General features: G+C 38.8%; 1 protein-coding gene across 1 annotated transcript in view; it reads right to left on the reverse strand.

Moving 5' to 3' along the window:
• The window catches only part of LOC121239794 (protein unc-13 homolog), a 29,355-nt gene extending 15,155 nt beyond the window's left edge, over positions 1–14,200 (reverse strand). Inside the window, exons 1-13 of the mRNA XM_041137118.1 lie at positions 13,947–14,200; positions 13,755–13,829; positions 13,449–13,525; positions 13,068–13,243; positions 12,920–12,984; positions 12,188–12,551; positions 11,391–11,457; positions 11,086–11,239; positions 4,668–4,835; positions 4,428–4,538; positions 3,135–3,344; positions 2,519–2,620; positions 2,022–2,249 (exon numbers count right to left, since the gene is read on the reverse strand). Of these exons, the coding sequence (XP_040993052.1) occupies positions 2,022–2,249; positions 2,519–2,620; positions 3,135–3,344; positions 4,428–4,538; positions 4,668–4,835; positions 11,086–11,239; positions 11,391–11,457; positions 12,188–12,551; positions 12,920–12,984; positions 13,068–13,243; positions 13,449–13,456 (1,653 nt within the window). The 5' untranslated portion in view covers positions 13,457–13,525; positions 13,755–13,829; positions 13,947–14,200. The remainder of the gene's footprint in view (positions 1–2,021; positions 2,250–2,518; positions 2,621–3,134; positions 3,345–4,427; positions 4,539–4,667; positions 4,836–11,085; positions 11,240–11,390; positions 11,458–12,187; positions 12,552–12,919; positions 12,985–13,067; positions 13,244–13,448; positions 13,526–13,754; positions 13,830–13,946) is intronic.

A 14,200-nucleotide genomic window follows, 5' to 3' on the forward strand; every position in this document is an offset into this window, starting at 1 on the left:
AACAAAGACTAAGGCCTGGTTTGAATAGTGAGTTCAGATAAGATGAGTTGAGATGGTTTGTGAATAGTAGTGAAATATTTGAGTTGATTCAAGATTTTCAGTGAGTTCTTTTTATAAGGTGTTAACCAATCATGGGGTCAAAGACTATCCCTAGAAAAGTATTTGGAGAGCCAAGGTGCCTTGTAAGGTTGCCTTTTTCTGCTGGCTGGTGTCCCTTGGGAAATTATTAACTACAGACAACTTGAGGAAGAGAGGTTTTCAGATGGCTGAATGGTGTTTTATGTGTAAGAAGGATGGTGAATCTATTGACCATCTTTTTCTCCATTCTGAGGTGGTGACATCGTTGTAGAATGAGATTTCTGCAAGGATTGGCATTTTATGGGTGATGCCTATGCATGTGGCGGATTCCTTTGCTTGCTGGCAAGGTATCGAGGGGAGAAGTGACAGTACTGCAGTGCTGAAGATGATCCCCCTGTGCTTACTTTGGTGTTTATGGTTAGAGAGGATGGGAGGTGCTTTGATAATTGTGCACGTTCTATAGGGGAACTTAAGGAGTTTTTCTTAGTACTCTAAGCTTTTGGGTGAAGAATCTTGTAAGGAATGGGAATGATTGTAATGTTTTGCTTTAGTTATATTCTGTTTTAGCTAGCAAGTAGGTGTTCTCATTTGAATACATCATGTGTACTTGGGCTATGCCTATTTACTTAGAATAAGATTTCTCTTATTAATTATAAAAAAAAAAATATATTTGAGTTGAAATGAGATGAGTTAGAAATGGTTTGAGTTAAAATGTTTTATGGGGTTTTCAGAAATGAGAGAAAAAAAAGTTGAATAAAAATATTATAAAGTTAAAATATTGTTATAATATTATTTTTTTAAATATTATTTTTGTTTTGAGATTTGAAAATGTTGAATTGTTTTTTTGGGTTTTGTTTGGAAGTCTGAAAAAGTTGTAATAATTAAGTAATTATTAGATGAAAAAGTTGAAAATTTGAAATTAAAAAGTGTTTGTGTTTGTGGTGGTTGGATATTGAGATGAGATGAGATGAGATAGGATGAGATGAGATTGAAGCATCTCTCTATCCAAACCAGGCCTAAGATCTTGAAACTAAGATTTATTGAAAACGAGTTTTGCTATATGTTACACCCCTATCCTGCACCTATCTCATTATGCTAATGTCGCAATGCCCAGCAATCCACATTTTCCATTAAAAAAACAAATATCTGACCAAACTTACAAAAGTGTCAGAATCAAACAAACTCATTCCTCTATTTAGAGGACACAGAAATGACTGCATGTTTTATTATGATTATTCATGCTTTTACTGACGAAAAAAGTCACGTACACAGAAATCAGAATAGACAAATTTATCCCACACTTGCATAAATAGCTATGGATAAAAAAAAAAAAAAAAAAATTAAGCAACATAAAGCATATCTTTCAGTGATGAAGGCGACAGAAAGCAAAAGAGACCTTAAAACTCTTTTGAAAATGAAGCTAGTCTGGAGGAAAAAGTTGAAAACTGATTCACTTTTTATACCTAAAAAAGGACAGATTGTACATGCATGATTGAATGTATCCTGTACATCTAGCATGTGTTATATCATTTACTGCATGTGTATCATAAGATGAAGAGCTGTCAGCTGATGCCAGAAAATAGTTATATACATATCAGTTCACTGGATAAATGCATTAAATAACGTGTGTTGAGCACACAAAAAACTATGGAGATTTGAATATAGACACAGAACAATAAATGGAAGACATAAGGTGACAGTTGGCCAGAAGTAACCATAAGGCACAATAAAACAAAAAACTCTGAATCAATAACGTATGAGCAAAAAGAGTAGGCTCATGGAGAACATGAATGCAGTGAAAAGATACACCCTTCGTAGCTCATGCCTATTATGTAATGTATGCTAGGACCAGCCAGATGACATATCAAACTAGACATCCACATAAGTCCACCAACAGGATATCACTTGTCAAAAAAAAAAAGTCCACCAATAGGATATCATACCTCAGCAAAGTGCAGATGGTAATCTCCTAGCTGCTTATCAGCCCATTTCTGGATGGGTGATAAAAAGGATTGTAAGAAAGACAACTCCCGAAAACCCCCTTGTTCAACTTTGGAATGCAAACCATTCAAGTGTAACCTCTCTTGTGGGCCCCGTTGTTCCTTCAATGGTATTTTCTTCAGCTGTTCCATGGCATGTCGCAAGATTCCCAGCTCGCTTGTAATAACATACTGTAATCATTAAAAAAGTAGTAAATAACAAAAATCTGAAAACAGCTAACTAAATCTGTGTGGGCATTTGCCTGAGCAGTGTGTTGCATCAATGACAACCAAAAATTACACTTTCTACAAACCAAAGAAAATCTCACTAAAAAAAAACAAACTTGATAGAAAGCATTTTCAGTGTGACAGTAAAGCAGTTTATATCATAGAAGTATTGAAAAGAAATTGCATAACTTGTTAACTTGGTAATTAAAAAACTACTCTTATGAGTATTATACCTGGCGAAATAGCACCCATGCATAGCAGGTGTAATGGATGGTCTCTGTGATTCCTAAAACACGCCAGGTCGACTTCAAGAGCTCAAGAATTTCTTCCACTTCCTGGCAACAAAGATAAGCTATAGATGGTCCATCGAGCCAATTATGAAGAGTAGCTACAGTGAATCATCATCAGATGTGTCTGTGCAGGTGGGCGTATTCTTAAAAACAATTTCTTGGAACAGAGTTAGACACTTGTTAACTTCCCTATGTGAAAGTTTGATAATAAATCCAAAACTTCTAAGCATGTACAAAAATACTTTTTTTTTTTTATAATTAATGCAATTCAATAAAAGCGCAAAGGGCCACAACCCATGTACAGGAGTATACAAAGGAAACACCCAACTAAAAGGAAGAAGAAAGAGCAAAAAGTCTTATAAGTCTAGGCAACTAAGAGATACAAAGTTGTGGTGAGATAAAAGACATTAAGTTTTTAATAAACTAGTAAACTCTACAATCAATGTTGAACAGAAACAAATAAGAAACTAACAAAAGTATATGTAGGAAATCTGAAAATTTGAAATTTGAAAGCTTCTTCTTGGTTTTCTTGTCATCACCTAGCAAAAAAGCTACTAACCTCTGTCAGCCTTCCCTCATCTAACATGTCGAAGACACTGAGAAGAAGTTTCTCATATAATCTAACATTTAGGGGATAACCATCTATCCAGTGGCATACTTCACCAGTTAAGTCACCACGAGCTGGCCTCTCGGCAAGCAGAATGGCAATCTCTCTAAGAGATCTCAAGGTTTCTGTTCGTTGGAGCTCACCCATGGAAGGCGGAAGAGACTAAAAATAAAAGGAAAAGAAAAGAAAATGATCAGGATCATGAGCAAAAAATGCAAAAATGGATGGAGCAGTGCTCAAATGAAAACCAATTTAAGCATAAAAAATAATAAAGTCCACAAATTGGCAGCATTTTAATTACCATCCTCTTACTCGAAGATTGGAAGGGAAATGAAAAATCCTCTAAAAATTTGATACAATGGTACGTGCATTTCTATTTAAGAAACAGTCTGGAATTTTCAGAAAATGGCATTAACGATTTTATGAGATATGAGATAAATGATATGGAGTCATTTACCTCATCAAAAGGAAAAAGAAAAAAAAAATTCAAAGACACATAGTCATTTAAGAAAACAGCCCAGGAAAAAAAAAACAAAGCAACTATGTGTAGTCATTTGAGAAAAACTGCCCAGATGCTTCACAATACAGTAAAGGCTTGATGAGTTATAAAAGTACTCACAACAAGGTTGATCATAAATCTGCATACGTAATATTGGGCCCAATCTTGAGCATCATGATTGATAAAGTCCAATGATGCACAGTTGCCATTAAACTAAAATTTTTGAACAGAACAACTACAGACGAAAAAGAAATATATCCATATGGATCCCAAGGAGGAAAGCCAAAAAGAAAAGACTCTCCATTCCATTTTGTTTTTAAAAAACATCATTTGTCGCTGTTCTTCGAATTTCTTTTATCTTTTAAGACTTAGAAAAATTCCCCTTCCCTTCTTGGATTAGGGGTTCTTTCAGATCTAGAAATAGCACATCCAGGACTTTACAAAACAAGAATTACGGGCCTTCCAAGCAAACAAAGGTGGACAATTGAAATGGGATGGCATTTATAGATCGATGAACAAAGGAAGAGAGAGACCCAGCAGAGTCCTCAAGAATATCTGACAACCAACTACACAGCTACATAAACCATGTCTGGTTTTTACAGGTCATATCAATGGAAGTGTGCAACATATAACTTGCTGTGTTAATAGATAACTCAAAAACAAAAGAGAATACAGAGGTCAGACAATTTAGCTTGGTCTGTTGTTAATAATGGCAAGTGTACAAAATGTGAATCAATAAAACACACCTCAGATTCCTCAATCTTTGCCAATAGAATCCTCAATTCACTTGCCCTGCGCCCAGATTCCCCAAATCCCACAACAGGCTGATTAATAAGGCCCTCCTCCAAAATATTTAGCTGAAATGACAAAAAATTGAAAAATTTTAGCATGGAGGTTAAGTATATATCACCATCCCTTTAAATTTCCTTAAAGAGAACTTATATGCCCCACAAACAGAATGAAAGGTAAAAAGGGGCAGAACCTACCTGCCTTTTCTGCCACTTTATAAAAGCCTTCTTGTCAGAAAATTCTGTGCGCGAGATACAACATAACAACTCCAGAGGAATCAATAGGGTATCCATTCTTTTTCCCACCTTTCCCACAAGCGCATTGAGCAAGCCTTGTCTTGTTCTGATATCCATTGCCTCAGATATCTGTAGACATACATAAGAATGGAAGAAAAATCATTACAACTGCCACATATTATCTTTCTTTATTCCCATTACCGGTGGGTGTGGCAAACTAGATTGAAAAATTGTTTAGAGCATATTTGTGGGGTGGTATGGGGGAGGAAAATAAATTTCATCTTGTGAGTTGACCAAGGGTGAGCTGTCCGATTGTGAATGGTGGTTTGGGGGTGCGAAATTTGAGTATTTTTCATAAGGCATTATTAGAAAAGTGGTTGTGGAGGTATCAAATGGAAGGGGATTCGTTGTGAAGAGAGGTTATTGATCGGAAGTATGGATGTGATCAGGGGGATGGTGTTCTAAGGAGGGTAGGGGGTCATATGATATATGCCTATGAAAATTTATTAGATAGGGGTGGAACATTTTTGAAAAACATCTTAAGTTTGAGGTTGGAGATGGTGCAAGAATCCGTTTTTGGTTTGATGAACAGTGTGGTGAGAGAGCTCTTTATCCTGTTTTTATGGTTGTCTTCAGCATGGTTGGAAATCAGCAGGCTGTTGTTTCAGAGGTGTTGTGTCATGCTAATAGGATTGTGCATTGGAATGTTATTTTCACTAGAAATGCTCAGGATTGGGAACTTGATGAGATTGTAGGTTTTTTCATCTTTTTGTATTCTGTGAAGATAGAAAGAAATGGGAGAGATCGAAGTTGTGGAAACACACAGGGAGTAATAAGTTTTCAGTTAAATCTTTTTACAAGGTGTTGACAATCCAATAGCATATCTCTTTTCCATGGAAGAGCATTTGGACGCCTTGGAAGAGCATTTACAAGGTGCTGTCTAAAGTTGCCTTTTTTACATAGACAGCTGCACTTGGGAAGATTTTGACGGTTGATAATCTAAGGAAACGTGGTATGATTGTTATGGAGCGGTGCTTCATGTGTAAGAAAATGAGGAATCGATTGATCATTTACTTTTACATTGTGAGGTGGCTAGGGAGTTATGGGTTGGCATTCTTAGTAGAGCTAGGCTGAGTTGGGTTATGCCAAAGAGTGTGGTGGATCTACTGACATGCTAGAATAGGCATCATCATAGCTCTCAACTGGCAGCGGCATGGAGGATGATTCATTTGTGCTTAATGTGGTGTTTATGGACGGAAATGAATGGCAGGTGCTTTGACAATAAGAAACGAGCAATGTAGGAAACCTGAAATTTCTTTGTGTCTTCTCTTTTTCAGTGGTTTTCTGCTATTGTACTCAAGGGAGGGAATGTTCATGAGTTTTTGTTTTCTTTTCAGCTTTCTAGAATGTAATTAGGTGTCTCATTTTGTATACTTTTTGTGTACATGGCTTAGCCTAGTTTCATTCGATCAATAAAGATTCTTATAAAAAATAAATAAAAAATAAAACTGCCACAAACCCAAAGAAAATCAATTCGATTGACAGAATTGCACGTATTTGCACAATGAATTATATAAGAGAACCAGCATGGACAATGAAAACCCTCTAGCTAACACTACATCTATCCAGGCTGACAACCAGTGACTCCCAAAAATAATCGCTTGCCTTTTCTTTTGAGATGTCAAAGAATCACAGGATATCTTCAGTTTAGCAAGCCTCTTGGATTGTCCGAGATGGTTCCGAGATGGTTCTTTTGGTAAGTCCTAAAGAGTTTCTTTTGGTAAGTTCGAGATGGTTCTGGTGGGTGCGGTCTCAAATATCCTCAGTTTAGCAAGCCTCTTGGATTGTAAGGTGTCCTCTTTGCTAATGAAATATCTGGGCCTTCCGTTGGGAGCAACTTTCAAGGCTAGAACTATGGGATGGGGTGGTGGAGAACTAGGAGAAAATGTTGGCTGGTTGGAAACGGGTGTATTTATCAAAAGGGGGCCGCCTCACCCTTATAAAGAGTACTCTCACTAATCTCTCTACATATTTTTTATCTCTGTTTTCTATGTCTGGAGAGGTTGTTAATAGGATTGAGAAAGTATTTAGGGCGTTCTTATGGGGGGGCATGGGGGAGGAAAAAAAATTTCATCTGGTTAGATGGAAAGACAGTATGTGCCCCAGTTGTGTATGGGGGGGGTTGGGAGTGTGTAACTTGAGAAACTTTTAATAAAACTTTATTGGGGAAATGACTATGAAGATATCACTCGGAGAGGGGATTATTGTGGAAGGAAATTGTCGACGCTAGATATGGTGCTGGCTACCACCCACCCTTACCGGCGAGAGACACAGCACGGTCGTCACAGATAAAGCCGATGGACCTAGGCGACCTCCTTGAGGGCCGTCCGGCGTCGGTCCACCCTTCGGCGACCTAGATCTCATTGTGTCGTCTCTCAGAGCACTTCGGCAATCCTCCCGACAACTCTGTTGGTCGTGCCATTGACACAGACCGAGTCAACGCTCTTCGGCGAGTCTTCTGGGAGTACTCCGGTGTCAAGCTTTGAGTTTGAAGTCGTTGGTCTTCAGTAGTGGTCCTTAGCCGTGTATCTGTGTAGCAGATTTCTGATCTGGTCTCAATGTGATGATGAATGGCTGTTGAAGGAAGGGAGTTGGTCAGTATGGATTCTTCTATGGTGTTAGTCATAGAATCTAAATCCTTTACTCTGATGAAGGAGGGCGTATGTTGGCCATTACTGAAAGGGGTCGAAGGGTGATTTCTAAGTTGGTTTTGGGTTCAACAACAGTGCAGTGGCTCTAAGGCCATGGAAGCGTGCACAAAGGATGAAAAACAAGATTTTTTCTCCACTATCCGAGAAGGTAGACACAATTTTACGGCGTACCGCTGCTCAAATGCTCGAGGACGTTATATGGCGGTAGAAGAGTATGGTGGTGGTGGGAGGAGGAATTTTATTTTCATTCCTGAGGAGGGAGGCAGTGGTTGGAGAAGAATGGGGGAGGTGCTGCATGACTTTTCCTTCGACAAGAGAGGGAGCGACGGTTTGGAAGGACAAGGTGCTGGAGGACGTGGCTCTGCTAGGGAGTCGCGTAGCAGACATGTCAATGGCGTGTCAGTGAAGGAAAACTTGCAGGTGCACAAAGATCCTAGTACATCCTCAGTGGCGAGGCGATCCTATGCGACAACTCTAAAGATGGGTCATGCTACGAAAGTTCAGAGTGAAGGGGATCTGCAAATCAAGTCTCAGGACCAGCTTGTTAAGATGTACAATTTCTTAAAGGAAATGGAAACCCAACTTTTCGAGCTGAAGGCAACGATAGCTTTCTTGTCTTTGAAAATAGACCGGCTTTCAGTTGGAGGCAACAAGGTTGTAAGAAACAAGATACGCCCGAATCATTTAAACTCAGTTAAAGGAAAACAAAAGATCGGATTCGGCTCTTTCCCTATTTCTAGATCCAGGAGAGTATGGCGGGTCAAAAGGAAATCCGGATTGTTTGAAGCAGGGTCTACATCGGGTATCGGCGTAGAGACATCAGTAATGGAAAGTCATTCGCCTCATGTAACACAGGATAGATCGATAGTCAGTACTACACCCTTGGTCCCCGAAGCTCTCTCGTCAGAGTTGAAGGAAAATAGTGTGCCAAGGTCTGAAGGAGATGTAGGAATCCCAGAGATGAAGGGTCTTGTTGTCACCCCAAAATCTCTAATGGGGAGCATGATATCATTGGAACGAACCAATGGAGTTGCTAGAGAACCAAAGGGTTGTGCCTAGTGTAGATGAATGTCTAGAGTCGGGAGTGCAATTGGATACTATGTTCGGGGATAACGTTGCTCCCCTGGTGTCTCTTTCACCAATAGCGGACTGGATTCTACCTAAAATTAACGAGATTCATCAGTTTATGGGAATTTCACATGGAAGATGTGAAGACCAATTCAATGAACTAATCACTGCGATTGAGGCAAGCCATGCGCTTGAAACAAAGTTTCAAGAAAAGCAGGGCGTCTTTCTTGGGCAAGCAACTACGACGCTAAGGGTGGTAGCTCAACTAGAGGAAAATCTAAAGGGAGGACATTGGGGTTGGGTGTTCGGGGTAGAGTTTTAGTTCTACGAGAAACAAGGGTTGGGGACCGGTCTAGTGTATTTTGTGTTGTTCTTTTCACAGGCTTTTTGGGTCATTAGGGACTTTTTGGGTCATTTTGGGCAAGGTGTTTTCTTGTATACATTCAGTGTACTTGGTTTCTCCTTTGATATATAATATTTTTTACTTATAAAAAAAAAAGATATGGTATTGCTTGAGATGGTTGGTGCTCCAACGAAGTGAGAGAGGGGGTATAGTGTGGGTTTATAGAAGTTTATAAGGAATGGGTGGCCATGCTTTGAAAAACAAATTCGCTTTGTAGCAGGAGAGGACAATCGAATCAGTTTTTGGCGAGATGTGTGGTGTAGAGATCATGCATTGGAAAGGGTTTTTCCGTATTGCAGTTAATAGGGAGGCTTTAGTGGCGAATATGCGGTTATTTTCTCATGGTTCTCTTCATTGGAATATTCCTTTTAATAAGGATTTTCATGATTGGGAATTATCTATTGTTTCAGACTTTTTCAGCCTACTATATTCCACGGGGACTCCTACGACACAGCGTGATAGATTGAAGTGAAGGTCTAATAATCACAAGAAATGTGATACCTCATATGATATGGATAAAGATAGGTGGTGTATGGGATCTCACATTGCTCGAGAAGGAGAAGTTCTTGCTCTTTATAAGGTTCCAATGTGGCTCCAATTGTATCATTGACTAGTCCTTTTGGAGTATAAGCCATGTGATTTGGGCCTTCCATTGGGGCGTTACAAATGGTATCAGAGCTTATCCCAACTAGAAATGTGGGACTTGAGCCATGCCACCTACAATGGACAGGCCCGACGAGGACGTCGGGAATTTAAAGGGGGTAGATTGTGATACCTCATATCAGAGCCAGATTCCAACTAGAAATGTGGGACTTGAGCCATGCCACCTACAATGGACAGGCCCGACGAGGACGTCGGGAATTTAAGGGGGGTAGATTGTGATACCTCATATGATATGGATAAAGGTAGGTGGTGTATGGGATCTCACATTGCTTGGGAAGGAGAAGTTCTTGCTCTTTATAAAGTTCCAATGTGGCTCCAATTGTATCATTGACTAGTCCTTTTGGAGTATAGGCCATGTGGTTTGGGCCTTCCATTGGGGCGTTACAAGAAATGTACAGTTAAGGCATATTATAACATTTTGACAACACAGGATCATACTCCGTTCCCCTGGAAGAATATTTGGAGATCTCGTGTGCCTTCTAAAGTAGCATTTTTTGTATGGAATGCCGCTCTTGGGAAGATCTTGACCACGGACAATCTGAGGAAGAGAGGATGTGTAGTGATGGATTGGTGTTATATGTGTAAAAATAATGGAGAATCTATGGATCATCTCTTATTACATTGTGAGGTAAAAAGGGTGTTGTGGGATGAGATCTTTCAAAAGGTTGATGTTGCTTAGGTTATGCCCTTGAGGGTGGTGGAATTGTTGGGTTGTTGGAGGAATATGCAAGGCTGTCATCAAGTGGCAGTAGTGTGAAAGATGATTCCGTTGTGCATCATGCGGTATATTTGGACGGAAAGGAATGTGCGTTGCTTTGAAGATAAGGAATGCACAATGGCAGAGCTGAAGAATTTTTTTCTCCACACTTTAATGCTTTAGTTTTCCGCTATTGTTTTAAATGGGGACAATGTTCATGATTTCTTATCTTTAATTTATCACTTTTAGAATGTATTTAGGTCTTCTTCTGTATACTTCCTGTGTACATAGGTTATGTCTAGTTCATTCATATCAATAATATTTATCTCTTATAAAAAAAATGAAAAGATAAAAACAAATTAGAAGAGTGATTAAAGGATTATAAAGTCCACAGGATATAAAGAGGGAAAAGGGAAAGAGAAAAGGAAATGAATTTTGATGCAATTCTTTAGCTATCTATGCCATTGAAGGATTACTTGAAGCGGTCTTGATATCAAATTTGTATATTCATCACAATATCTACATCATCGCATAAAAGGATTTTGAACTCCAATAATTTCTCTTTTTCTTAAACATACTACTGTGTCTAACTTTCAGATATCACTATTTGAATTCCCATAGTATTATGGTCCACAATCACCTTTTTATTTCTCAATCCCCTAGAATAATATATGTATATATGCGCGCTAAAGCATTTGCTAACAGCATACTCCATATAGAATTCTTATAGGGGGCTGTAAGGCATCATATGTAATTGGCAGTTCTGATGGTCAGAATAGAGAAAAGGAGTAGAGATGTGAAATCCTATATCCGAGAAGACTTTTGTTTCTTAAATACCTCCATCTGGACACGCATGGTCTCCAACAAGCCGACCAATCCAGGTGCATGTTGTGACTGCATGACAACATTTTCACTTCTACTACGTCCAAGCTTTCTCATCAACTTGGACCTTTTATCTTTCTTTTTCTCCTTTGATGGTACAATGAGACCCCTGTTTACATAAAACAATAAAAATAGAAAGGGCAAAGGGTGGAGAAGGTAGAAATCATAAACAAAGTACAAGACAAAGTCCAATGATAAGCCTTCAATGATCTAACAGAAGCAGAACAATCTGCAAGCCAAACAAGATAATAGAAGCATACCCTGTGGCCCCAGCACATGCCAAAAGGACTTCATATGCAGTTTCACGGAGGTCATCATCAGTGATTCCTGAAAGCAGCAAAAGTAAGAATGTTATTGACAACCATTTTGTGCATTTTAGCCCTTCCTTCATGCCAAGGTCCATAGAAAAATCATCCCAAAAATGCAGTTTTGACTCTTGATCAACTTGTTACTCAAGGCAACTGACCATAAAGAAGAAGATGGCATTAAGATAATCACGTGATTCAACTTTGAAAGGGCAATCCATTATATGTAACTTTCTCTCGTTATTTCCATTATTATCATAAACATAATCCCATTACTGCTTTGGTACAACAGTAAATACCCATTTTTTTCTATTAAGGTGTTTCTCTAGTATCCTTGGGTTATGCCTATTGTTTTTTATTAATAAAACATACTGATTACTTTTTAAAAAAAATATATATATATATATAGCAGCACTGTCATAACAAAAATAATGTTAAAGAAAAAGAATTACTTTTTTTTTGTTTTGGTTGGACTAAGTAATTTAGACATATCCCAACTACCCCTTTACTCACAAGAGCTATCCGTGAAGTGTTAGAAATTAATTAGACTAAATAAAAAGTAGCAACTGCCGTACGCAAATGAGAATGAATTTGAGTCTGGATGTAGGTCTTCAATACTGACAATTTATGCTTACTATGCATAGTTTGTACTATTAGCTTCCAGTAATTATATGGACTTTCTTGGAAGCATGGGTTGAACTGCAAATAACCTATCCTCCCACCATATTAAACTAGATCATGATCCTTTTTACCTGTTGCAAAAGAAGGCAATTTAAGTGCAAGATCAGAAGCATCATTTGTGTTCCTCCTTGAAACTCTCAGACTATCAACCTCTTCAGCATCATCATCATCCTCAAAATCTTCGATATCATCTACAGTCAGTTCTTGAGCCTGCATGGAGTTAAAAGACTCGGATCTTGACACATTTGACACAATGGAAGATGGTGCAAAAGTCGGAGCTAGTGTGGAAACAGGAGCTGATGTGGAAACGGGGGATGGTGTGTAAACAGGAGGTGGCGTGAAAGCAGGAGCAGGTGGCGGTGCTCGTTTAGGAGGTGAACCTGAAGATTCAGGATTTGTAACCAAATAAAAGTCACCGGCAGAACCTGTATTACCCTGGTAAAGGCACAATAATTAAAGTTTAAAAATTACCGGCAAGAACAAGATACACTGAAATGCTTATGAACTAATTAAGAAATATTGCATGCAGGCACAGACTGTTGTCAGCTGAATTTCCTTTTGGAATATACATCACAGCCAAAAGATGTGAAAAAAAAAGGCAGCACACATAAAATCTTAGAAGATAGAGATTACTAATACACGTAATGAGAGAAAATGTTCACTATATTAGTAAGAGAGCACACTTGTGCATGTGTGATACAAATAATTGGCCTTGGTGCATGTGCACATTTGTATGCACCAACATGATTATTCTAAAACCAATCAACAGTGTGATTAACTGTGCACAGTGAGTAGAGGCATACAATTTGGGGTAAGCCGGTGTGATCATGATAATCTCTAATAGCTTCTGATAGGTCCAGCATTCCACCTGCATTGACAAAGGGTCGTTAGAGTGAAAAAATTCTAACAAAAATAAAAACCAAATGCACATGAGAGAACACGTTTAGCCACCTTTTTTAGCACAATTGAGGACATAATCGACACTAACTTGATCAAGATCCACATCATCTAGTGTAACTGCACCAGGAGGCATCACAACTTTCTTTATCAGACTACCAGAAAGTATAAAATCAAGAAGTATCCGCCTGTCCCGCCTGTATCTTTGTAGAAGCTCGACAGCATTTTCCCTAGGATTAACAAGTCATAATTCATTACTATGATAGGCAGGCATCATACACATGCAGACGGACAGACATGTGCATGTATGTGGTGTGTGTGCACGCACAGTACGCTCTTCCTATTGAGTACGCCTCTATAGGTATTCATAAACAAACTTGTGTGGGGGCGAGTTTTTGGATTGAGAGAGAATATTCATAATAGAGAGATACATACTCATCCATGGCAAACTAAACAGCAACTAGTAGACCGCCACGGCCTTCAGTTCCGCAATAATGCGATCTCTAAAACCTGAGCATAATTTTAAAACAAAGATTAATTTGAAAACATACACATAGAACTTATTGCCATTGCATTCTGTCATTTAGCTGATAAAGATAATCAGATGATACTCGACTCCAACAGTTTCCGATACGGCAAGTTGACGTCCACTGGAAAAGCAAGTAACAGTTTCCGCTATATTCTCTGTTTGGTAGGTAAAAAGCCGGAATTAAAAAAAGAGATCTCGAGTTAAGTAAAAACCATTTATTTCCGTATCGCAACCCGAGATCTGATATATTTTTCTTCGGCTGAAATTTATTAGCGACCAAACAGAGCCTAAAACACAAGCCAAACAAAGTAAGAAGCAGAAATTCAAGAACCAAGAGATCTCGAACTCGAAAAAAATATTAGATAAAAAAATTTAAAGAAATGGAAAGGTGAACTTCAATGGACCTCGTGCAATTAACGCGGTGCTTTGATTGAAGGATTGGACGAAGTGCAGAGAAATGAAAGTCAAATTTGACTGAAGCCGGAGGCACGGAGAGTCAAACTTCAATGGCGGGAATGGGAGTAGAATTTAGAATAGAAGAACAGAAGCGAAACGGTTCACATTGAGTACTGCTAACTGCTCTGAGCGAACCCGGTAACCAGCTCTCACGGTGGGGGGGGGGGAGAGAGAGAGGAGCAAATCTGAGTGGAAGGGATTG

The sequence above is a fragment of the Juglans microcarpa x Juglans regia genome, chromosome 7D (genome assembly GCF_004785595.1).
Source record: "Juglans microcarpa x Juglans regia isolate MS1-56 chromosome 7D, Jm3101_v1.0, whole genome shotgun sequence".
Classification (NCBI taxonomy): Eukaryota; Viridiplantae; Streptophyta; class Magnoliopsida; order Fagales; family Juglandaceae; genus Juglans; species Juglans microcarpa x Juglans regia.